We start from the raw sequence: 24,725 nt of genomic DNA, 5'->3' as shown, positions 1-24,725 counted from the left end.
CTGTAACTGCAACTATATATCTCACCCCTCTTTTTCCCGTACTTTCCAAAATTCTGTCGCTCAAACTTTTATACTACATAGGCCGAAACACATGTTTGATGTGACCTCAGTTCAGTTAACTCACTGTCATTTTTTTCTCTCTAATTTTTCTATCTTATATCTTTGACAACTGTAAACTTTTTTATACTTTCAAGTAATTATAAATTATTATGATACGATTTTAAATTAATTATCCTAAAACTTTTTAATTTTTCCAATGAAAATAATCTTCAAGTGTAAAATATTCTTGTTGAATAAAAAAGAGGAGACAGGAAAAAAAGCATCTTTCTAGACATGTTCAACACAACTTCCTCGCATTTGCTTTGCTTTAGCCTGCGTGCAGATAGATTGACGCAAATCTTATTATCGATCATAAGGGTTTATGTGATAATAAAGAACAAAATAATTTTAAAAGTTAACCCTCTTTTTTTCTTCGATCAAAAAGAATATGACATATACCTTTTATTTTTTCCATTTTTTATTTTCTTTTTGTACCAAACATATTCTAGAAAGTTAAAAGTTGTTTTATAACAGACTAAACTTGTATTGTTCTCATTGTGTTAATTAAGCGATTTAAAAAAAAATGAAATTTTCACATATGTAGTTCATCAGTGTAGTTAATAATTAAATGAATAAGTTTATCATTCTACCGATTGGTAAGGACATGATTTTTTTAAGTGTCTTCCTATATAGAAATTATTAGATATAACTCTTATTAAATTTTACATGATATACATAATTAAATATTATGTTTAATGAAGATGCATATCACGTAAAAATTGAAGAAATTTATAATTGTGAACTATAAATCTGACTCTATTTTGAGAAAGTTTGAAGAAATTTTGTTACCACGCATGTTCTTGAGTTTATAACTATTTGTTCTGAATCTATTATTATGAACGAAGGCATATATTTCTTTTTATCATTAGAAAAGCATTTAAACTCATCATGATGGAGTCATTATTAATTATTTAAAATACGATACAATTATTCACTCCAGTAACCTTGACATGACTTGAAGATAAAAAAAACGAAATAATCAACAGGTTTTAATATATGTAATGTTAAGCTTAACTTTATTACCTGTTTAACTTGTTTTTTTAATTAAATTTTACGTCTAATATAATTTATTCACCTATTAAAGTAAAATTTTAATAATAATAATAATAATAATGCTAAAATTATAGTAGAAAACGAGGATAGTTTTTTTTTATAATAAAATAATAATAACAATATGAAATAATAATAATAACAATGATAATGATAATAATACAAATCTTTTAAAAATAATGAAAACAATAATAATTCTAATAGCGAGGAGTGATTTATAATAATTATTGTATTGGTTGAAAATTTGAGAGCTGAATATTTTTATTTCTTTAGCTTAATATATACAAAAGTATTTTTGAAAATATTTTAAAATTAAATTAAAAACCAATTAACTTAATTTTGATTAAATATGATTTATTTTTTAATAATAAATTAAAAACTCTCATCCATTGAATAAAATATTAAAAGTGTAAATTCGTGTTAACTCTAATACAATAGTTAAATTATATTTTTAAATTGTGTGATTGATGTGCGTTCCTGTTAATCACATTCGTTCATTTTAAACATATATTAAAAAAAAACTAGTTAACTCGACTTATTCCATGTGCATTGATTAGTAAATATTTTATTTCACACATAATTTAGATGAAAAAGAATGATGGACTTAATTTAATAATCATCAATTTTGATTACAAGATTTCTTAAATACAATAAAAATATGATTAAAGTATAGTATATAGGCCTTTAATTGGCCTAATCACATGTTAGAGGGATAACTTCAACAACTACAACTTATTTTTCTAAATATGATTTCTTTTTCTTTTTCCTTTTTTAAGGTTGAAGTCACATGTTATACTTTCATAAATTCATTTAGAAATTGTACTTGGAAACAACTTCTTTTTTTTTAATTTTAAGAATGAATTTATATTTTGAAAAGCAGGATTTCACTTAGTATTCAGACGAGACTTCAAAAAAATATTTTATAAAACTTAAAAAAATGTATTATTTAAATTATTTATTTTTAAAAGTTTCAAATTTAAAAAATTTATGAGACTAATTTAATGGTTGAAAATGCTAAAAATTTTAAATTTCATCTGATATACAATTGGTGATATTGACCTCACGTGATTTTATCATATGATTTATTTCAATCTAAAATTAATTGCAATTAATTCTTGTATAGTTGTCACTAAGAATATTTTTGGTCCATACAGGCATAAATTATATTTTCAATTGATATTATTTAATTTTTTTTAAGCATGAAAGATATTGATGTGAGCCAATAACTACTAAAACAGACAACAACCAAAAGTGTATTTCCTTCAAAAGATTTCACTGAAATGTGTCCCTCTCAAGCTAAAAAAAAGTACAATTAAGGTAGACATCACTTTGTAATTGTCCTTTCATCTTCAAGTTATTTTCTGAGAGTGAGTTTATAGCATGATTTTTCTCATGTATCTTTCAATATTATGTCATGGAAGCTTCCATTAATGTATACATTTAAAAATAAGATTCAGATATATGTTTTCAAGACTTCATAAAACCATAGTTTCTTTATATAAACATGCGTGAACAAAATTTGGATTAGCTTTGAATTTACAATAACCTTTTAATCAAAACAATTTTTTTATTCTTAATTTAAAAAAAAATAAATGTTTATTGGAAAATTAGATATGAATCTTTTATTTTAAAAAATAGAAATAAAATTAATAAGAAATAAATTTTAAATTTAACTCAATTTTATAAAATCAGATAAAATTTATATTTTTTTGTATATTATAAATTTATTTTATATTTAATGTAAGTACAGTTTGAGTACATAAATGACTTTGACGTAATATTAAGAATGTGTGAAACAAAAATTTTATTTTATTTAACAAGTTTATTCTTACAATTTTTTTTGTCTATGATATAATATTTATTCGAAAATCGTATTAAAATGAATTCTAATAATAATTTAAAAACTTATGATTAGCTTTCCTCAACATAACTATATGAAATATTTTCAAACTAACATTTTGCCCTGGTGAATTTATAAACAAACCTCACATCAATCGTGGTATACTATACGAATAACGACCATAACCTACTCAAATTCATGAGATATAAAAAGAAATGCATGTCTAGATTAATCCATAGAAATCAATTTATTGTTGGATGAAAAGGATGTGACTGAAAGATGTTGTGGCGTTTTCATGAGTAGAGAGTACTTGCTTTACTCAAAACCCAAATAACTGTAGTGAGTGAATCATTCATTCATGCAAGTTCTACTCAACTAAACCTAAATTGCTTCTCAGTTTTAACTAACATGCAACATTTTTCTATAATCAATGAACCTTCTTTTTTATATGTTTCTAAACACGAACCTTGTATTATTATTGGCATTCTTATTTTTGTCAAAACTATGATGATGTTGACATCATGCACACCTTACCTTAAAGTGAAAGGTGTGATATGAGAAACAAGTTGATCATGTAGTGAAGTGAAAAATAACACCTATGGATTTAAAAGAGATTATAATTCACAACAACTTGTTCCATTTCATACTTATTTTTCAAACAGATTTTCTCATTATTTTCTTGACATCATTCTTCAAATTAATGGATAACTTGTTGCCCTAGTTCACCATTAAATTCTATCATGCATCCCGATATGACTCATCTTAATCCACTTGAAAATTTCAATAACCTTTCAACTTGGAAATTTTTAAGATCAAGTTGGAAGAGTTCTTAATACATTTTATAAAAGTACTTCAAAACCCAAAATGAATATGTCATAAAAATACAATATCCAAGTTTAAGATTTCCCAAGCAGATGTTACATGTCACTAAGTACACGAGCTTAGAATATTCGAGGTTGTATCTTGCGAACATGATACCAAAATGCTGCAGCATGTTATGACATCAACGTTCTGGATGGTCTCAAGAAAACAGAAATGGCAAAACATAACCCTCATATATTGATCAGAGAACTGCTTTTACTCTTTGATGGAATAAGTTTTTGTTTTATATATTAAATTAGACTATTTCAATAGTAATTTAATCTTTTTTAATCTATTCTCTTGCTAAATAATTACGTACACTATTTTTAATGTCTTTATTTTGAATTATACATATATATTTTACACATACTTTCCTTTAACTTGAGTTTTTTTTTTCTTTTAATTTATTGTATTTAAGCAAATTTAAAATATTCGTAAATGTACTGGTAACTTGTTATTTTAGATATAATATGAAAATGATACATTCCCCTTCGTATTATCTACATTATTAGAAGTTTTTTTTTAAAAAAAAATGTAATAACTATTAAATTCAACCTTGTTTATCCATTTTAGAATTTTCATTTAATCACTTTTTTTTGGGTGGTGAATAAAGTTGAGTTGAGTTCAGTTAAATTTTCATTTAAATCAATATTTTTTTATTCAATTTGGATTAGGTTCATAACTTTTTTTTTATTATATATTTCATCAGTTCAATCTGATTAAAATGAATTGGGTATAAGAGGGAGGAATCATTCTAGAGCTTAAATTTTTAAAACATAATTGTTTTATAAAAACTTAATTACTGCAATAAATTAAAATACCACCGATATCTTCATAGTTAACAAATCAAAATTGGGGTTGGACGTGTTAAGTGAAGCTGAACATGAAAAAATTGAAATGGTTTAGGTAAAAAGACAAGAAATTATTTTGACTAATTCTTAATGTCGAGCTAATCATTGCAATGATTCATTTAGAATGCCCAATTATTGACACGAAGAATTGCTTTTGGCGGTTAGTTGTGTGTAGCACGCAAAAGAAAAACCAATAGCAAGAAATTGTTCTTCTAAGGAAGAAATTATTCCCTTTTGATTATGGATTCCTCAACTACGTTTGGTTTAGATCTTCTTCTACTTCTATATTCCCACTACTCAGTACTTATACACAATCTTCAACGCTGAGGCAAATCATTGAGATGAGGAATCTTAATAAAGAAATAGAACCATATCAGAGGATAGATAAATAACAACTAAGAGAAAACTAAGAACCACCTTCAAAGCTCTTGCTTCTGAAACATTGAGAAGTATTCTACGCTATTTAATGTAGCTGTCTGTCAAATTTTTTATTATTGCAGTATTATTTTTGTGCTTCAGGAACTCACATCCACGAGAAAGATTCTTTAGTAACTTCTGGATCACTCAAAAAGACACCATCTAAACTAAGAAAACCCAACACATTACTAAACAAGTGTCGTCCAGCACAACAAGCTTCTTTACATTAAAAGTCTGAAGCATAATGTAGGCAATGTAACCACGTTGTTAACATCAAAATAAGCAGTTACAATGCTCACAGAGCTAAAATAAAATTTAAGTTAGTTAGTTTGTTATAAATCATGGGTAAAACTTTGTGGAGAGGAACATGGGAAAGAAGTGAGGTTAAATTTAAGACAAGCCATCCTATAATCATTTTTAACCTTCAGAAGGAAAGCCTTTCAATATAATATTATATTCTTCGACAAAATATCTCAGCAAAGCAAAATAAACTCTAAAGGTACATATCGATCATACTGAAGCAAGAAATTATTGTTATTTCAAAGCAAATAAATGATTATCATAATGCTATGTTCAAGGGTTCCAACACTAAAATTGTTTGAAGGCTAGAGTTAATCATTGTGATTTGTGCAGACAGAGTGTAGCCACCAATGTACATCTCGGTGTAGACTTCACAAAATCACCTAAGATTATATGACTATTTAGACTTCTTTCCTTGTTTTTTCTTGATAACTTCATCAACATACATTATGCCCTTGCCTTTGTAAACTTCAGGAGGCTTACAGGTCCGAACAGTGGCTGCAAACTGGTGCACTCTTTGTTTGTCAATCCCTGTACAGCAAATTACATTGTTTTTGAAGCAGAAAACTCGGACAGCAGGAGGGACAGCTAATTCCACCTCATGGCTGTACCCCAATTTGAGATACAATAGACGTCCTGCAGCTTCAGCTCTGGCTTTGTATCCAACACCCACAATCTTGAGAAAGCGAAAAAATTTGGCCTCCATCAATTCCAGAGCAAATAAGCTGCCTAAAATTTCCAGGGAACGAAAATTGTTGCATTTGTTTTGAAGAAGAATGTTACGTATTCAGGAACAAGATGTTTCAGAATGATAATTCTGGAATGATATTTTTAGAAACATGATGTCTTTTTATGTCTCGTTGAATCAATCATCATAGATTTGCATATGCAATTATGTGAACTTCTAAGTAGCCTCTTTGTCATTCTAATGACCATTACAATTGTGTACTAAATATAGTTACTTCGTAATATATCCTAGACATTATTCATTGCTTTTCCTAAACTCATTTTCCTCCTGTTAAGGTGCTTCTAGATTGAAGGAAGGAGTTCCAGTGGCAAAGGCTTTCCCTGTTCTTGAGGGTTGGGGCAACTAGGTATGTCAAAATTCATGCTAGTGTACGCTCTCTGGGAAGTTTTATATTTTATATATACTTTTTTTCAGCTTAGTTTCCAACCTAATATTTATCCTATTTCTAGGATCTATTGACTTTGTATTTTAAGTTTTATCTACAAACTACGTAGTAAACAGCAAGGCCCTCTTTGATTGAAAAGATTAAAACTAAAAAGGCCTGTAGTTGTCTAATTCAAATTAAATCACAGCCGCTCTTTTGTGATCCTTCTTCAAAATTTAGCTGCTTGATGCTATTAGTGATTTTGCTCTAATGTTCTTCTTTCTATTCCTTTATGCCATTATATATTATGCAAAATAACCACTCCAATTGATTACTTTTCCCTGATGGTAAATATTTTTAACATGAGTTTCATATTTGGAATTATCCCAAAGTTTCATATTCTTTGGCAGTCCAACACCCTCAAATTACAAAGTTCTTCTTCACCTTCTAGTTTCTGTGCTGGGTTTTATTTTTAACACTGTACACCGTGTGAATGCCATTAGGGTAAAGCATATTGGTCAAGGAAACATTTTCTTTAAACCAATTTAGTTGTAGGACTAAGAGTAAGTAACATAAACATGAGCTTTTTTACATAGTTGCCTTTTCCACAAATAGTGACCCTCTATAGGTAAGATTTTTAAACCTGGTGCCTGATAATTCCATAGTTCTTTAAGTGAAATGCATCAATAATTCCTTCAAATATGATTGAGTTTCTAACAGATTAACAATATAGAGGAGAAACTAATAAATTGAACACAAATCGGAAGATATTTATGAGCTGGAGAGATCCTAGGGTTGGTTCAGTTGAAATTAAATAACCAAACAGAAAGTTACCTCCTATAAGACACAGAGAAAGCTCCGATGAGAACAAGAGATGCAGCCCACGATTCGCACCCAACCGGACACAACACTACGCAGGCGACGCTCCCCTCCCTTGAAACACATAAAATAATTGGGCTTCCATTTCCAAAAAACAGAAAAAGAGGATCCACGTGGAGTTTTCTTTCTGCACCCCATGGTTTCTTATTAAAATTCCATGGGCTTTGTCCATTTACTACTTCTCGCGCTTTTTTCACTTAAAAGAAGTAAATATATCATGATAATCCATATTTTTCTTTTTGTAAAAATATGACTTTCATATATCTAAAAGACACTTTTGAATTGTGTCTTCTATGAAAAAAATGGATTTCAAATTCAGGAATCCAATTTTCTTTTATTCAAAAAAATAACTTTTAAATCACACAATATGAAGTAAAATAAAAAAATCTTTCAGATTGCAAAATTTGGAAGTAAAATAAGTTTCCACGTTGCAAAAATAATTCTAAATTATGCGATCTGATTTATTTTTTTCATATAAAAGATGGTTTTTAGATTACACAATTTAAAAGTAATTTTTTATAAATTAAAAGAACAAAGTGAAGATATTTATTAGAATTATAAGAGATTGGTTTGGGTATAATAATAATATTTACTTGCTACCTGTTCAGTCTAAAAAAATATATGCAGTTACTCGTCTTATTACTAGTTGGTATCCAGTGTTTTTTATACTTTTGCTAATGTATATGTATATTTTTTAATGTTAAATAAAATTATATATAAATAAATATTTGATGTATAAACTTAAATAAAAAAATTATCATTAAAATACAATTCAAATAAAATTACAAACTAAAATATTAATGCAAGTAAATTTGATTTTTCTAAAAAAATTTAAATAAGTTGCACAAAAAACATAAATTTTAAACAATTGATTTTTGTAAGAGTAATTTCAATCTCGTAAGTCTAAATAAATTAAAATATATAAAGTTAAATTCTAAACAATTCTTTATTAATATCTTTTTCAGTGGTGATTTTATTTTAAGCGCTTGATTTCTTAAAAAATAAAACATATTTTATAATTATTATTAATATTATTGAAGACAAAGAAAAACAAGAACAGAAATATATACCAAACATGTCTTTAAAAAGGAAGAAAAGGAAAAGTGATGCGAAAGCTTTAAATCCAAGTGAAGGTCAGAAAAGAAGCATCCCAAAGCAACTTTTACATGCTTGGCTGAAGCAGTGACTCATGTTTTCCTTGGCTCCACAAACACAGCTGTTGTCCTTTGAGGCACAACGAAACACCCAGAAGATGCCTCGTATCTTGAGCTCTTAACTACTTCATCGGATGATGATGATACCTGTAACACAATGCACAAAAGGGAATTCACCAACATTGCTTAAATTATAAATGAATCAAACAAACATGAATCAATATACAGCAGTGTCTGAATTATAGTGTTCTGTTGATTGTTGAGTCCAGAGTAAAAATTACTATGTTACAACGGTTATAACAATGCTTACTTGTAAATCCTACAACCTTATGGTGCAACGTACTTAAGGTGAAATCAAACTAGATTATGAACATAAAGAAAGGCCACTTGAAACTTGCATAAAAACTGAAAGTCTGTGCAAAATTTCTCTAACATTGAAGTAGAATAATTCACCTAATTTGACACTTACATCAAAACAGTATTTTTCCAAAACATTACTCTGTAAAGGATCAATTTTTCATCATTTAAATTCTTAAGTTTTAGTACCTGTATGGGATGCAACTGGAGGCTTCTCGATTGCAGGGCAGGGCAAACAAATGATGCTTCTTTTGGACTTGCGTTCATGACAACCACAATGAAGGAGTATCTGCCAACACCATTTCTCAAAAAAATGAATGGATGTTAAGTCTTCAAACGAAAAAATTACAAAAGCCTTCTTAACGTACATGGGATCCAGCTGAGACAACCCAGGAAAGCCATCATGACCATCTTCAATGCTCATTACTATGACTCCACAAACCCATGAAGGTCCTGTATTGTGAAAGCTTACTCGTTGCTGCAGATATGACAGATAAAAGCTTACTTGTGTACCATCATTACATGCTTTATCCATGAGTTATCTCTTGTCAGATACAAGCAAACTGAGGGAACGTACAGATAATGATCCAAATAATAGGAATCACAGGCTCAACTCATCCATGAGAGACAAAAGATGTGTAAGGTTTTAAAATATCAAGATGTGAAAGCCTGATACTAGTAAGATTAATGATGATGGTGAGGCCAATACTAATGATTATAGAAAATATACGATAAAATTGTGTAGAATATTCTTTTACCTATCATCTTTGTCAAAGTAAATGAGTAGTTATGGAAGGAAACAGAAGCTTATAATCGTACCATCCAAGAGTTTGAACAATTTTAGGCATGTTAAATAACCAAAGTAATCGTGCATCACTTTGAGAATATGTGAATATTTGAAATTGTACGAGGCAAAATGTGTTCATTTTTAGAAGAAAAAAGTTTTATTCAAGGTGGAAATAGTCACAGGTCTGAGCTGAAAATAATGGTCAAATACTGCGAGGTGCAATACCAACAACAAAGATCTGGTACAATCAACACCAACGTATTAAACCCACATCACCTATTTAACAGAAATTTATGAAAAATATAATAAATTTAGACGCTACATCTAGTTAAAGCAAATATATATATATATAAAAAAAAAAGCTTGGCCAGAACTAGATTTTAAATAAGGAATTCCAATTCAATATATCCTGCCCTCGGCTTCTTTGAGCAAGAAGGGGCTAGCTAGAGAGTTTTCACAGCTTAAGATGGAAACTGAATTGGGAGTAAAATAACATGAAATTTGAAACCTTGTTTCAACAACAAATCTGATGTAAAAATGAATCAGAAAACAGAAACAGAATGAAATACTGATGTCTGAGTCATATGAAAATATAGTTAATTAAAATAATTAGTCACTGGCAATGAGCTTTATATCAAGGCACTAAAAGAAGAAATAATTTCATAAAATGAAGAAATTTAAAACGGCTGACCTGGATAGCATTTGCTGTCTTCAAGCGGAAAAGTGGTGAAGAGTACCTTATACGTAGCAGGTTCAAGAAATTGTCCATGGTAGCAAGAATGTCAATCTTCTGAGGCTTGAAGGATGGGTTTGCTAGTCTTGGTTTGATTCTGAAAATTAACAATAGGATTACCGTACATCACAAATTCAATAACCCAAAGGTCACAATTATAACATACACTGCCAGGTAAGTTGGTGATCCAGTGTAGCATATTTTATAAATGGTAATGATAAAGTATTCAGATGCTTACAGTGGCCAGTTCTTTTCATTTTTCTCTTGAGGAGGAAGTCCAACACCCCAATTATTACTATTGTATGTAAAGTCAAGTCTGAAATCAAGAGTGCATAAAAGGAATCGTATTGTAAATTTCATTAAACAGTGGAAAATAATTGGATTGATTCAAGAATGAATGTAACTTTTAGAGCATCATAATGAAGTAGATGATATATTTATTTCGCATGGCCAAGCCAAAGAGAAGCAAACGTTATTATATGCAGAAAATACCTGTTGAACCAGTCACCAGAATTGTATGAATCTCGGTCCAGTGATTTTGAGCGGAGAATCTCATCTCCACAATGAAAAAATGGTATACCCTAAGAACACAAATTCGTTAGCACTAGAATAGACTCAAAAAGAAATTGTAGGTTATAATCTAAGCAATCAGTTTGTCTAATAAAATATAGGAAACCACAAGGTCCAACTTATCGAAACTCACTGGCTCAAATATATAGTTTAACATTGAATAAAACCAAAAGTACAAACATTGCTGCATATAAGAAAGTTTGAGTTAACATTTCATAGAAAGAACATCACTACATATAAGATTTTCTTTTTGTACCACTCAGAAAGGCTTCTCACCAATGGAGGTATCTTATGTGTATATAAACCCATGTCCATCTCTTATTTTATCTGATGTGAGACTTTGTTTGTACCCAACATATAAGTCTTGTTCTGAGGAGATAAAATTTCAGTTTCAATTACGAGGGCAAAGAAAATCACTAAAATATAAGTGTGACAGTTTCTTGTTAAAATTGCCATGGCATCACAGAGGCACTTGTTTACCGAGACATTAACTCGTCAGATGAAAATGATTTATGTAGTTAGTTTATGTGACCTCTTCTTCTCAAACAAAGTTAGCACCAATCTAAATCTTTTCCTCTAACCTTGGTGCCTTTATATATGTTCAACTCTATCCTATCGTTTTTGGTGCTCGTGCACCTAATAAATACACCAAGATAAGAATATAAATGCATCAACAAAAAATAATAGAGATAAATAAATCTCGAGTTTTTATTAGTGAATAAAAAACCATTTAATTTCTTTAACCTGTGATAATGCTACAATACTGGTTGCCAAATGGTTTATCCTACATCTCTCAGTTACAGTGATGTCCATTGGGGTCTGAAAGTAAGGAGCAGATTTGTATCAGAAACCGTGAAAAAAAAAAATTGCAAGAGCAACAGAGAATTTTGAGAATATTTAGGATACCTTTAAGCTCACAATGTCAAATAGGGTTTCATTGTCATGAGCAGAAACATAATTGATCTGCAAAACAGATGTCAATCTCATTAAAAAAAAAGTCTGCCATTCCCTTTACATAGTTGATAGTGATGTTAATTACTAAATTTAATTTCACGACATTTCTCAAAAATACAGAACATGTTTTAGATTTAAGAGAAGGACAGCTGAGGGATATACAAGAGAATAATCTTACAGTCTCTGTGGGGCATGAGGCATATGCAACAGGTGTCCCACCATATGTTAATATTTCTGACCCTTTTACCTGACACCATCAAAATGAAGTTATCAGACAATATTTCTTGTGCAAAGAATTATCTCACAACAGGTAAAATATCTTTTAATTATACTAGCATGGTCAGCATTCAGTGTAGAAACATTGAACAATCCACTCATAATAAAAAGAGTCTACCAATTTGATGACTCGTATCATACCATTTTTGTCCTAAAGACATAATTATTCACAAATTAATTTCATTTTGTGCTATATTGCTTTTTCTACATCAAATTGCTTTTTTTTACCCAAAAGATTACTTAGTATTAAAAGTGGACTTTAAGCCTAACTCAACCCCACAAACCCGGCTTGTAGGGTAAGGTTTGCACTCACTTATAAACTATGAATTGGCCTTATCTCTAGTCGATGTGGGACTTCCAACACCCCTTCAAAAATGAGAATAGAATGCCCACTTAAAACTCACTAGGAAAGGCTCTAATCATGGCTTTGATACCATATTAGGAGTGGACTTTAAGTCTAACTCAACCCCACAAAATCAGCTTATAAGGTGAGGATTGCACTCACTTATAAACTATGAATTGGCCTTATCTCTAGTCGATGTGGGACTTCCAACACTTAGGAATTTTTCTTTTTTCTTAAAATTTCCATTTATACTCTCAAATTAATTCTTTTACTTTTCTAAAAACAATTTGCCTTTTTTTCTCACCTAAACTTGAGCTACTTATTTTTTCTTGGACTGATTTTGACTAAATTATAACATTTCCCTTACAATTTACCTATTTCCATAACCATATATTCTTTAAGCTTATACTTTAAAATTTTATCTAAATTAAAAAACATGCTCATAAAAGTTGCCCAAGTTGCCCGTCCTTGCTAGAATCAAAATAGAACCCATGAAGCAAGAATAAGTAGACTCTTCAACCCACATGCAATGCAAGGGAGGCAACAACTCCAAACACCTCAGTCTGATACTACAAGAACCATTTCAAGATTCTCTATCATCATTATCCCAGCTGGCCTCTGGTTGCTAACCTTAACCACCAATACTTCCTTCACTACACATATCATTATTGTCACACTCCACAATATTATCACCACCATTGTTGCTGCTGCTATTCAATGTCCATCATCATTGATATTACCATTAGGGCAACCAACTACTGCCACTTTGCATTGTCTATCACTACCAATATCACCACAACCACAAATTTAACAACTATCAAGCTAATTTCACAAAAATCACTCTTTCACCTCGGAATAAAAAATATTAAATGATTTATATATCTAATTTTCCCATCCTGACATTTTTTTCTAGAAAAGAAAACATAAATCATACATCCAAAGAACAAGGAAATAATTAAATGAGAATTTCAATATTATCTCACAATTCCTTGTGCAATATCCAATTCCAAATAAAAGAAATAGAGCCACAGTGATATTTGCACAAACAACATTCAGAAAGAACAATTTTAACTTCATTAGTCAGAAAATTGATCCATCTGAATACCTCTTCACCTTTACAATTGGTTAGCACAAAATCCTGCAAGTTGGCAGCCATTCCAATCTGGAAAACACAAAAGAACATCAATGACTTATAAGCTATATACGTGTGTGGGTATGTGTATCTCAATATGAAAACAGAATATAATAGAAGCATAGAACATTGGTGCTCCTTTAAACAATAATGCCTTATCTGGGTGTCTATTTTCTGTATTGCATTAACAAAGAGAAAGTTAGTAAATTATTAATTATACAAGCTCAAGAGTCTTGTTTCCATCAAGAACGCATGCAACTTGTTCATATGATAAAACCAAACCTTGTGGCTGCTATTACAAATAAACCATCTTCCAGTTGAATTTACTGGCATGTAAAATAATAGATAAGTTCTAATTCTTTTGAAGTTACAAAAATGAGAAAGAAACTTCACCTATGTTCATAACATTCTGTTGGAAGTCACACATTGACTAGAGACAAGACTAATTTATAGTATATAAGTGAGTGTAAACCTTATCTTACAAGTCAGTTTAAGTTAGATTTATCATGACGATTGTTGTTGAATCTATCATACCATTATTAGATCACCCACAAATATTCATTCTTGCAAATTATATGTTTAAGATGTCTAATACTCAATGTGAGGAAAAGATTGTTGGATATCTTGTTTCGATTAAGGATATGACCAAATTGTAAACAAATGGTAATTCTCCTTTTATAGGTTGATTTTGTAAGGATTTTTTTATTATTTAATAAAAACTGATCTTTTTAATTATTTTTATAGATCGTTGTCTAGCCAAGAATAGGTGTTGGCTCCATGCTGTTGACTGAGTTAGAACTACAAATAAAAAATAAAAAAGAGTTCAGACACTACAGAAGAATATCCAACACGTATTGAAGGCATGTAGCAGCTGCGTCAGTGTCATTTTCAGAACACCGCCTTTCAATGTAGAACATTGTGAGAAACTTTTCTATTCTTTATCACTCTCACCAAATATCTTCTCTCTTAGCACTAACCACCACTTCAGCCCTGCACAGTTCTTCCACTTTTCCTTTACTGTTCTAGCCACTACCTGCACTGAACTCTTTCACTCACAAATATTATATCTGGATCACTCACTCAAGTCGTAAGAGATTGTAGAGGATACACAAAACTCAACACTACTTATTATTTCTTCACAAAGAACAATCAACCCTGTTTATAATTCTGGTTTACAACAGAATCTGTTTAACCAAACCAGAATTACTTAACAGCCGCAGAAGATATATTCTGTTTACAAATTATTCATTACAAACATCAGCCTTCTATGTTCAAAACATTTCCTAAGTATCTCTCTTGTTCATAATGGCAGTTATTGACTTAAAACGGCAAAACCATTCAAAAGATAAAACAAAAAAATAATAAGGATATATGTTTACCAAAATTGAAACAAAAAAATTTACATGAAGTGCAATCATGGAAATCCCTATCAAATTTGTCAGCAGGCACCATAATATTTACAATTCACGTACCCAAAATTTTTAACTTAAAAATAAGAAATCCAGAAAAAGACAAAAGTCCATAAAGCCACTGATGCAGACCTGGATGTGATCCATTGATGCAGCAAGCATGGATTTCGCATTTTCTTCTGTTCCATGGTCATGGTCATTAGGCTGCATAAACAGGATGAATTCCAACACTCATAGGAATATGATAAAACACCAATAGGTAGATCAGTCAAATATAACGCTAAACACAGAAATCACATGCAACACAGCAATGTGCTTCTATCCCATGAAGTCTCTCCTATAGAGAGTACCCTCTGTCCACAAACTGCAAGCACAACACCTGCTCCCTAATTACAATTACACACCCTACTGTCAAATAACCTGAAGAGATAACTGTCAGCAGTTATTTTTCCATGATTAACTGTCATCAAGGAAGTTCCTAATTCTACCAAAAAACAATGCAAGTTATTTTCTATCCCATATTGTAATAATACATTACCGCTCCTAAATTCTACCCAATGAGCCTAATCAATACCAGAAAAATTATAAAAGAAAAAACAAAGGAAGACAGATATTACCATACAAATCTAAGGTTTGAAGGTCAAAGGTATGCCTATACAGTAAGAAATAAGTGATCAAAGAAGGAATGCCAATACCTGCAAGAGTAGTCCAGTCACAAAACCCTGTTGAAGAGGGTCGCCAAATGGAGACCCACCAAGTATGGCATCGCGTATTCGATCATTAAAGCTGTATATTGCATTCCAACACAACTAATAAAATAAAATGCATTATACAGACAATTCTGAATATTAAAGTTTTACACTGTGAGACTAATTCTTAAAATTAACATACGATAACCATATCATGTGAATTTAAATGAATAATTGCATTTTAGATTAACTTAGTTTTGCACCCAAAAAAGCAATCCAATTCAGAAGTTCTATCTTCAGCATTATAAAAAAAATGGAAAGACTACTAAGCAACACCAACAAACACATGGTGAAAATAGACAAGTCTTACCTCCCAATTTGTGTTCCTGGGAGATTGAACTGAGAAGCATTAATCCCACGTCCATTTTTGGCAACTTCACCAAAGTCCCATCCCTCGCCATATCTTTTTTCAATTAAAATGAAAAGAATGTTAAAGAAAGGAGGCTAAAATACAACATGTGAACATGCAAATGAGTGAAAGCCGAGGAATGAACATAAAGAAATTCATTAACAAATGTAATTCATAAAACCCAGCATTGGGGAACAAGTACATGTAGATACTTGAACCATCTACTCCATCCTTTTCTGTTGTTAAACAATGGAGAGCAGTTTTTGCTTGCACCTGTATTCATATCACGAAAACAATACTTCAATTGTTTATTTGTGATATGACGATAGATTCATCTTTTATTAGCTTTTTACCCAGATACACATAATCCAAAATCATGATAACTAGACATTATTTCATATTCTGTTTGTCATCCCTATAATTTAGTATTCAACTCTTATGCAGCATATTTTCTGAAATTATATCTAAATCACAAGCTACACATACCAAGCAACTTTACGGTTTTCCATGATCAACAAAGTGAAACCACATTACAAAGAGATTCAATAGCTTATTTATTCTAAATATACCTTGCACTCATTTGATAACATGTTTTCATATTAAGTCAAATTGTAAGATGCCAAATTGTTACAATACATACCATCGTTCTCTTCATTATGTGGCCCATGAGGTCAAATCTGAACCCATCAATCTGAAAAAAGGAAAAGCATCTTAGGGTCTAATATACGTAATCTACTCATTAAACATTTATCCTTTTGTTAGAAAACTACAATTATGGAAGAGGAGGAGGACATGAAAAATCCTTAGGTTCAGGATAGCCTTTAAAACGAACAATAAAACTACAAATGATGGGGGCTTGTTAAACTCGACAAATCATACTGGCAACTCCCTCTTAAAGAAGCCATGAGAACAAATTTTTCCTACTATGAAAAACTGTAGTTTCTACATAAAATCAAATATTTCAGAACAGTGAAGTACTACACGGAACTCAGAGTACATCCAATAAGCAGAAAAAGTTTCAAAAGAATAAAAATCTAAGAGGTCGAAGTGAACACCACTGAATGATATAAACAATCACCTTGTAATTGAGTGCCCAGTGTACAAGATCGTCAAGAATCAAACGCTCAACCATAAAGTGCTCACTAGCAGTGTTATTTATACAAGTACTGTTCTCAATGAATCCATCCCTATTCCTTCTTAAATAGTAACCTGGAACAATCTATAAGATACCTTGTGTCACACCACAAAAGTATATTGGCTTACCAAAAATAGTGAAGAAATACTCAAATAGCTATCCATATCTCAACAATTACAGGTCAACAAAAAAAACTTCATTATCACTCATGACCTTATCAAGGACAGAATGTTCGTCAAAAGGCCCACTTCCTTGCAAATGATTGTAGACAACATCCAATACAACCCGGAGGCCCATATGGTTAAGAGCCTGCAAAGCATAGAAATTCTAAGAGACAGAACAAAAAAATTATTTAAATGACTATAGACAATAGTATTACTGATCTACATTGACAAATTAAATAGAAAATCATAACAAAAAGAAAAAAAAAACTGAATAGAAAATTGGATCTATGAATACATACAGTGAGAAAACAATGAATTCAAACCTTAACCATCTTTCGGAACTCAATTGTACGGTATGGACCATTTGGATTACTTGAATAACTGCCTTTAGGAACCCCCCAAAGAACAGGGTTGTACCTTTTGAAGACAAACTATAAATGAGCACATTACCAAAAAATGTATATTATATAAATAAGCAAACTTGACATGAAAATGTCGCATTAGGACCCTACCCCCAGTTGTACCCATCAAAATTTTGGATAGCTGTGATGAGAGCTTGTTGCTGATCGGAATCAGGTGGGAAACTTTCCAGTATTGAGGTATCTATCAGAGTGCTAGTGTTAGATAAACACATAAGATAATTCAAAAACAATATAATTATGAGTTCATATTTTACCACATATCTTATTTATAAGCTTCAAACAAAATATATAACAAACATGGTTACTATAGGAGAATATACAAGGCAGAAGAAAGACTAGCATTTCACATAACAACAAGGATATGAGTATCATTAGCAAAGATGGACAAAAAAAATGTGACATGATAGGGTAGTAATTTAAAGACGAAGTAGCCCTCACAAAAGGAAACCTAGAGGGTGGAAAACATAGCCTAATCTCTGATAGTAAATATCATGAGATTTATTTTCATATTTTTTCATTATATTACCACCAAAATTTATAAGAAAAAGAAAACTGTGTGAAGATGAACGAACCAAAATTTAACCCATTCAAATTTTACCTACAAATCTCCAGTTCTCCTTTTGATCATCAACACCAGCAAATTGAAATGTTGGCAATAGATGGACATGAGTGATACCAGCACTTGATAATCTCTTCAGATGAAGTACACCTGCAGAATCCTTCAAACGTATGTTCCCAGTTACTTCAAATTCCATCACAGCAGTTACTAATGCACCGATTATTTCAGTCACAAATCAATCATGTTTTCAATATATTGTTCAGTTTCATTAATTTCTTCATGGAGTTCCTAAGTCACATAATCTATATTGAATCACCATCCTTTTGAGAATGGTATTTACATGGAGTTTAAGAAAGAGTATTGGAGAGTTGATAGAACTTGAGCAAGAGAAATAGCTTAATTGAGGGCATGGAGAGGAACCTTGACAGTAACACTGTCAGCGCTTTGATTTTTATTTACTAAATAGAAAAACCGAACACATTAATTGCAGCGGTTGATATAAACTATTTAGAGCAACTTTCCACGTTAACTACAGTGAAAAGGAAAGAAGATGAGAAATGAAACACAAGTATAACTACAGTTATAACATATGTCTAAAATAGAAGACGTATTCTGACAAGTTGCAAGACCCAAAGGAGGTGACCCAATAACTGTAGGCTTATATGAAATATCAGCATTGAGTCATTTCATTTTTGTTATAATTAATAGGTGAGCTAACAAGGCCCAAACATACTCTATGCTTTTTAGCAGATAATAATTAATAGACAGAAGGACCAGTTCTAATATCAGTTAGAGTCATTGTTGACCCAGTATTCAAGTTACTATTTTTCAGAACCAAAGAAATATTGAAGAGAATTAAAAAGTGAAAGATCAAAGGCTGATATAGAGTATAATTGTAGACAAATAATTTAGGAGACGGAAAGAAAAAAAAAATCAACAAGAGAATATAATTTTACAAGGCTAGCCTATCCCACAGCATGATCCAAATGTCCCCAAATTAAGCCGACAAATTTTGGATCTGGAAATTTTATGAATCCAATATATCATTAGGTTCTCTCTTTGCAAGCATGCTGCTAAAGTAAGTTTAAGACATCACATCTATGCTTACAATATTCTCTTTTAATGATTTCAATAAGTTTTCATTTCCCATTACAACAACTGTTTAACCATATCAGAAGATAAAGGTTTAGCACTGCTCAATATTTTAATTAGTATTCCTAAAATATAGAAATTCTTATTCTTATGGAACTCCATCAATAGCAAGAGTTATATAATAGAATTACCTGCAATGTAAAGGCCAGATAACCACCACGAAATGCAGGTTGCACAGAGAGGTCAGTGGCACTGCGGCAGCAAGGAAAAGGTGCTCATGACGAAAAAAATAAATGTCACATAAAATCTCAAAGCAAACAGCCCTTCCAAGTGATACATCTAAAAACTACACACAATAATTAGCTATTTTAAAGATTGTGGGAATAGGCTAATATTTTGTGACAACTAGCAACAGACTACCTGCTAAAGCTATCTGAAAAAACCAAGAAAACTTAAAATCATTAAAAGTATCAGACAGATAAACAAAAAAAGAAAAAAGAAAAAAAAAATAGCATAAGGGAGTTTCATGCAGAGCTTGACTCTTTGCTCTTTATCCATCTCTCTTTCTCCTCTGATTATTTTCGATTGAACCAAACAAAAAGTTCACAAGGATCGATTTTAGTATGCTGGACTTGACTAGATTAGTTATCGTCTAAATGCTGAGGGCAGAATTATAAATTTCAAAGAGATTCTCACATCAAATTAGGAGAGGATATTGTGAAAAGCCTATTTTCATACACAAGAAAATATAAAACATTATTTTAATTTTAATTTGAAAGCTCAAGGTAGGCATATTTCAAAGCTTCACCTCGATCATCTGGATTCTAGAAAACACCCATTATTGCAAACTTTTAAAAATAAAAGATAACATTTAGTGATAACCTTGGAAGGTTATTGATAAGACCCAAAATATAAATCTGTCTCAGGCCAAAATAGATAGCAAATTTGGAAAATATTATATTAGAAGAAAGAAACATTCTAAAGGAAGTTGAGAAGAGAGAAAGACTATAATCAGTAATTAAGTTGGTTATGAGAGAGAGGGATAGTGGGTGATGAATATATAATGTGGGAAACTGCCAGAAAAGATAGGAAAAAGGGTGAGAAGGATTTTCAGGAGAGAATAGGTACTCTTTAACTGTCTAGTATTATATTTTTCCTTTTGTATTTTCAACCATTTTCTTTTTATTATCTTGTATCACTTTATAACAGACCTGAATTCAATTATAAAACATTGAATTTTCAGTATTGTTCTTGTTTTTTTTTTAGTACCTTTCACTTACTCCTGAGGGAAGGACCCTTCAAGCTCCAAAGGAAGAATCCATGGTTTCAGGCATGGGATTGCTTGCACATGCTTTGGTTTGGGTTCTACCAAGTTTCTTGATGAATTCTTGGATGTTTCTTAGTTGGGTTTTGGTGTAGGGGTTTGCAGAAGCTATAACGAGAAGAGGGTTCAAGATCTTGCTTGAATCTTGATAGTGTAAGTGTTCTATGTGGGGTTATAATCAGAAATTAATTGAGTAGGGCGGAGGTGTTTTTGGTGAATTTGGATGGTGCTCCAAGATGGTTTGGATGGTGTTTGGTTGGTTCACGGATGGTCAAAGCTAGGGTGGTTATATGTATCCCGTAGAAAGAAAGATAACTTTTGATGAGGTTATCCTTTCTTGGGAGCTGACCGAGATTATGACTTAAAAAGAAGCTAGGAATTAGAAAGAATCTTCCTCAACACAAACTGCCTAAGACAAGCAAGGCGATTCAGCCTTGAGACCCAACACTGAAGCTAAGAATTCAAAAAGAAATAAACTCTCTAGTTTTTACAAGCACTTAAGATGTCTTTTCTTTCCAAAGTAAAAAAATACCTACAAAATGGCCTAAGACACTCCTTATATAGGAGGCATGTTGGAAAGGAAGGAGACTAAACACTCCCACTCTTATAGATGTAACCAAGCAATAACTCTTATCATATCATTTCTATTTAACCTTATACCCAAACAAAGGGTTTATTATATTAAAGTTATTATCTATTTTCTTTAAAAGTTTTCTAACTTTGTAGAACTTTTCCTTTGCATCCATCTATTTACCTTGATTCATAGCTTGAGGTAATACCTCCCGATCTATTATCACATCAAAACTGATCCTCAATTAAAATTAAAGATTTGACTAAATAGTTACCTGAAATCCCTTATATGCATTTCATATATGCTTATATCAGTGAAACAATGTATGGTAGGTTTTTCATTTGCCAGATCATCCCATCCATCGGGTTTCAACTCATCAGAGTCAAGATTAAGTAGAAAAGTCCGCTGCCCATCCGATGAAACTCTGCTTAAATACAGATTAAAGGTGTGTTTAAATATAAAATTCATATGGATAATTAAATTTATATTTAATCACTAAGAGTGGATATTACTAACTGTTACTCATGGATATTAGAATTAGTACAGAAACAATTTGCAAAAGATAAATGATGGCAAACTGCATGAACAGAGCATACCCTCTAGCATATGGATCATTTGCATAGCATTTTTCAACCCGCAAAGTGCTATGATGGTAAACACATACTTCATAAACATAGTAACAGTGCTCCCAACTTTTTGGTCCTTTAGTTCTCCAAACACCATTTTCCTCCTCAAGGCAAACAATTTCTATGGGATCATCTCCTGATGGGTCCTTATAGATGTAAGCACGTACTGCCTGTTTTTAGCAAATATATATATGTTGTGAGCAAATATATATCTTACTATGCATATACGATTGAAGAACGCATAAAAAACCTATATCTTTTTCAATAAAAGAAAATGTACTTGAGCAGTTGGCGCCCACAGGTTAAGTGACACAGCTTCCTCTGAGAAAAGTGCACCAAGAGGACCATTATATGAGAAAACCTCATCTAAAACACCAGGTAACTGTAAACCAGTACAATTCCTACATTTATCATCAGCTGCGCAAGATGTAGAAAGGATTACTATTAGTAGACACTAGAGTCAGCAAAGACACTTTTCCTTCTACTTTACAATCTAATGGAGGGTAGATCAGAAATTGCTAATAAAGAAGCAAAGCATAAGCACTTGATACTCCGTAAGTTGTATCTATACTTCTGGATCTATGTGATACTATAGAAAGAAGAGGACTCACAATCATAAATCGCAACTGCTAACTGGGATTTAAGAAGAGGTTTAACATCCAAAGTGGATGGCAGCTTGAAAGCTTTGTAACCTCGAATATGTGGAAATTTCTCCAACACCTAACAGCGCAAATTTTGTACTCATAAGTGATCCTTTCTTCCACTGTATGTGATTTTAAAAAATAATGGAACCATAAAACAATCAGCAGCACATTTCATCATTCATCATTTAGAAATATCCCAAGGATGTCAGGACAAAAGGGTAGATTACATTTGCAGGAAGGCCAGCTCTATCCTCTTGAAGCTCAACTTTCAAATCCTCACCTGTTAATTAGCATTTAACAGCCCATTGAGTCAACGTCCACTGCAATCAACTGTAAATAAGAGACAACGGCATTTTTTCCTTCCACAGGTTTGAAAAACTAGAAGGAACTTCAGAAATCAAAACCTTGAATTTGGTCATTCGCAATGGTCAAAGAAGCATTTTTGCTGGCAATCAGTTGGCAAGAAAACTCATTTGCAACATCCACGTTCCAAGCAATGAGAAATTCAGTGACCCAATAAGCTCTGGAGTACAACAAGCTATTCTGCATCTGGGTCATCAAACATGTTTCAACAGCAGTTAGCAATTCCAATAAAAGGGCTGCACCCATGAACATGAAATGAGCTGTGAATGCACCAATTAAGACTGGAGAAAAACCTGAGAAAGTGAAGCAGATTGTTCCACGGAGGAAGAAGAATTAAGGGAGCAAGAAAGGGGAAGTGGGGTATGGAGGCGAAGTGGGGTTGCTTGGGAAGGAAAGCGAAGGTGGAGAGAAGGGCAAGGGAATGAAGAAGGAAGAGGATAATGAAGGTGGAAGACTGAAGGAAGAGAAAGAGAAAGAGAAAGAGAAGGGGATGATGATGCTAACAGAAGCATTCTTCTTCCTGTGATCAGATGAGTTGAGTGAACCTCAGTCGTTCCATTTATGTTGTCTTGTTCTTCATGTCTATGATTACATTTGTCCAACAAAGAAAAAGTATACATGCACGTGTGCAGTGCAGCTTAAACATCAATCTTTTACCAAAAAGTTTAGCCTTTTCACTTTTACTTTCTATATATCTCCCCATGATTTGTTAATCGCCATGACAATGACAAGGGAGAACGACGAACCAGAATCAATTAAGACGGGATCGATTTAAAAAAAATATAATTATCTACTATTTCTATTCTAAAGAATTTTTAACTTTTAAAAATGTATAACATGACTCAGTTTTTAGGAATCATACAACATATTTTCTTAATTTGATCCTAAATAAATTGTATTAATATTGTTCTGTAAGAAATAAAAATAATCTATTCATTGAAAAAGTGAAAATGTTTTTAAAAAAAAATTTAATAGATAATATGTTTGCGTTTATTATTTATTTATAGATGTGTCAGCTTGATTCGTGGGTCAATTCTAACTCATTTTGGAAAAAAATTTCACTTAAGAAGCCTCTTCAAGTAAAGATAAAAAAAAATCACAACCTACAAATTCTCTCTGAAATGGGTTAAAGTCAGGTCATATAAGTTTAACCTATTATAAAACTTTTAATTAACTTTAAAAAATAATAATATTTATAAACACATAAAATTATATATATTTTATTAGATAGTTTAATATATTATAATTTTATTATATTTAAATTTATATTTTTATATTATATGTATTATTACGTTATTAAATAAAATATAATATATAATTTAATACGATATAATTTATTTATCGATTAAATATGTTTTTCGTCTTTCAATTATAAAATGTTTTTGGGTTTCGTCCTTTTCACAAACTTTGCTTCCTTTTTATTTTTTCAGAAACTATAATTTTTAGTCGTTGAAAACTAATAACTTTAAATTTTTGAATGAGCTGGCTAATGGTAAACACGTTTCATGTAACGTGTACACGGAGTTTTTTGTTTGACGCTTAATTAACTTCATCATCTTCTTCGTATCATGGTTGTCATCTCTTCCATCAGCCATCACCGAAA

General features: G+C 31.3%; 2 protein-coding genes across 3 annotated transcripts; both read right to left on the bottom strand.

The window, feature by feature from the left end:
• Positions 1-5,526: 5,526 nt before the first annotated feature.
• LOC124825520 (large ribosomal subunit protein uL6m-like) lies at positions 5,527-7,524 on the bottom strand. Its single transcript, XM_047298153.2, has 2 exons — positions 7,365-7,524; positions 5,527-6,147 (listed from the first exon to the last, which is right to left on the bottom strand). Exon 2 carries the CDS (start codon positions 6,122-6,124, stop codon positions 5,816-5,818), a length of 309 nt encoding a protein of 102 aa, XP_047154109.1. The 5' UTR covers positions 6,125-6,147; positions 7,365-7,524; the 3' UTR covers positions 5,527-5,815.
• An 875-nt stretch (positions 7,525-8,399) lies between these two features.
• On the bottom strand, positions 8,400-23,691 carry LDA (limit dextrinase). 2 transcript variants are annotated; one of them, XM_047298152.2, is made up of 28 exons: positions 23,416-23,683; positions 23,164-23,308; positions 22,987-23,039; positions 22,727-22,835; positions 22,396-22,532; positions 22,086-22,285; positions 21,764-21,913; positions 19,786-19,846; positions 18,542-18,662; positions 18,034-18,124; positions 17,845-17,938; positions 17,571-17,666; positions 17,301-17,441; positions 16,863-16,913; positions 16,425-16,495; positions 16,184-16,276; positions 15,820-15,910; positions 15,257-15,328; positions 13,689-13,745; positions 12,143-12,211; positions 11,917-11,973; positions 11,755-11,829; positions 10,933-11,021; positions 10,679-10,756; positions 10,399-10,537; positions 9,289-9,398; positions 9,110-9,209; positions 8,400-8,710 (listed from the first exon to the last, which is right to left on the bottom strand). In XM_047298152.2, the coding sequence occupies exons 1-28, from the start codon at positions 23,632-23,634 to the stop codon at positions 8,597-8,599; spliced, it is 2,883 nt and encodes a 960-aa protein (XP_047154108.2). In that variant the 5' UTR covers positions 23,635-23,683; the 3' UTR covers positions 8,400-8,596. The 2 variants fall into 2 exon arrangements, 1 of the variants encoding a protein (XP_047154108.2); XR_015781607.1 differs by lacking the exon at positions 8,400-8,710 and having other exon boundaries at positions 9,180-9,209; positions 10,445-10,537; positions 23,416-23,691.
• Between the last annotated feature and the right edge of the window lie 1,034 nt (positions 23,692-24,725).

This window comes from Vigna umbellata, chromosome 8, assembly GCF_029865625.1.
Source record: "Vigna umbellata cultivar VRB3 chromosome 8, Vumbellata_1.0, whole genome shotgun sequence".
Lineage (NCBI taxonomy): Eukaryota > Viridiplantae > Streptophyta > Magnoliopsida > Fabales > Fabaceae > Vigna > Vigna umbellata.
Note: the sequence above shows the minus strand (reverse complement) of the source record. Positions and strands in the feature narration are given on the sequence as shown.

Bases quoted from the DNA above. Each gene is read 5' to 3' on its own strand.
- LOC124825520 (XM_047298153.2), bottom strand. From the start codon at position 6,124: ATGGAGGCCAAATTTTTTCGCTTTCTCAAGATTGTGGGTGTTGGATAC.
- LDA (XM_047298152.2), bottom strand. From the start codon at position 23,634: ATGCTTCTGTTAGCATCATCATCCCCTTCTCTTTCTCTTTCTCTTTCT. The intron at 21,914-22,085 runs GTATGCTCTGTT...GTATTTAAGCAG, and splicing joins AATGATCCATATGCTAGAGG to AGTTTCATCGGATGGGCAGC. The intron at 11,022-11,754 runs GTTAAAGAAATT...TTGTGTTCTTAG, and splicing joins GTATTGTAGCATTATCACAG to GGTATACCATTTTTTCATTG.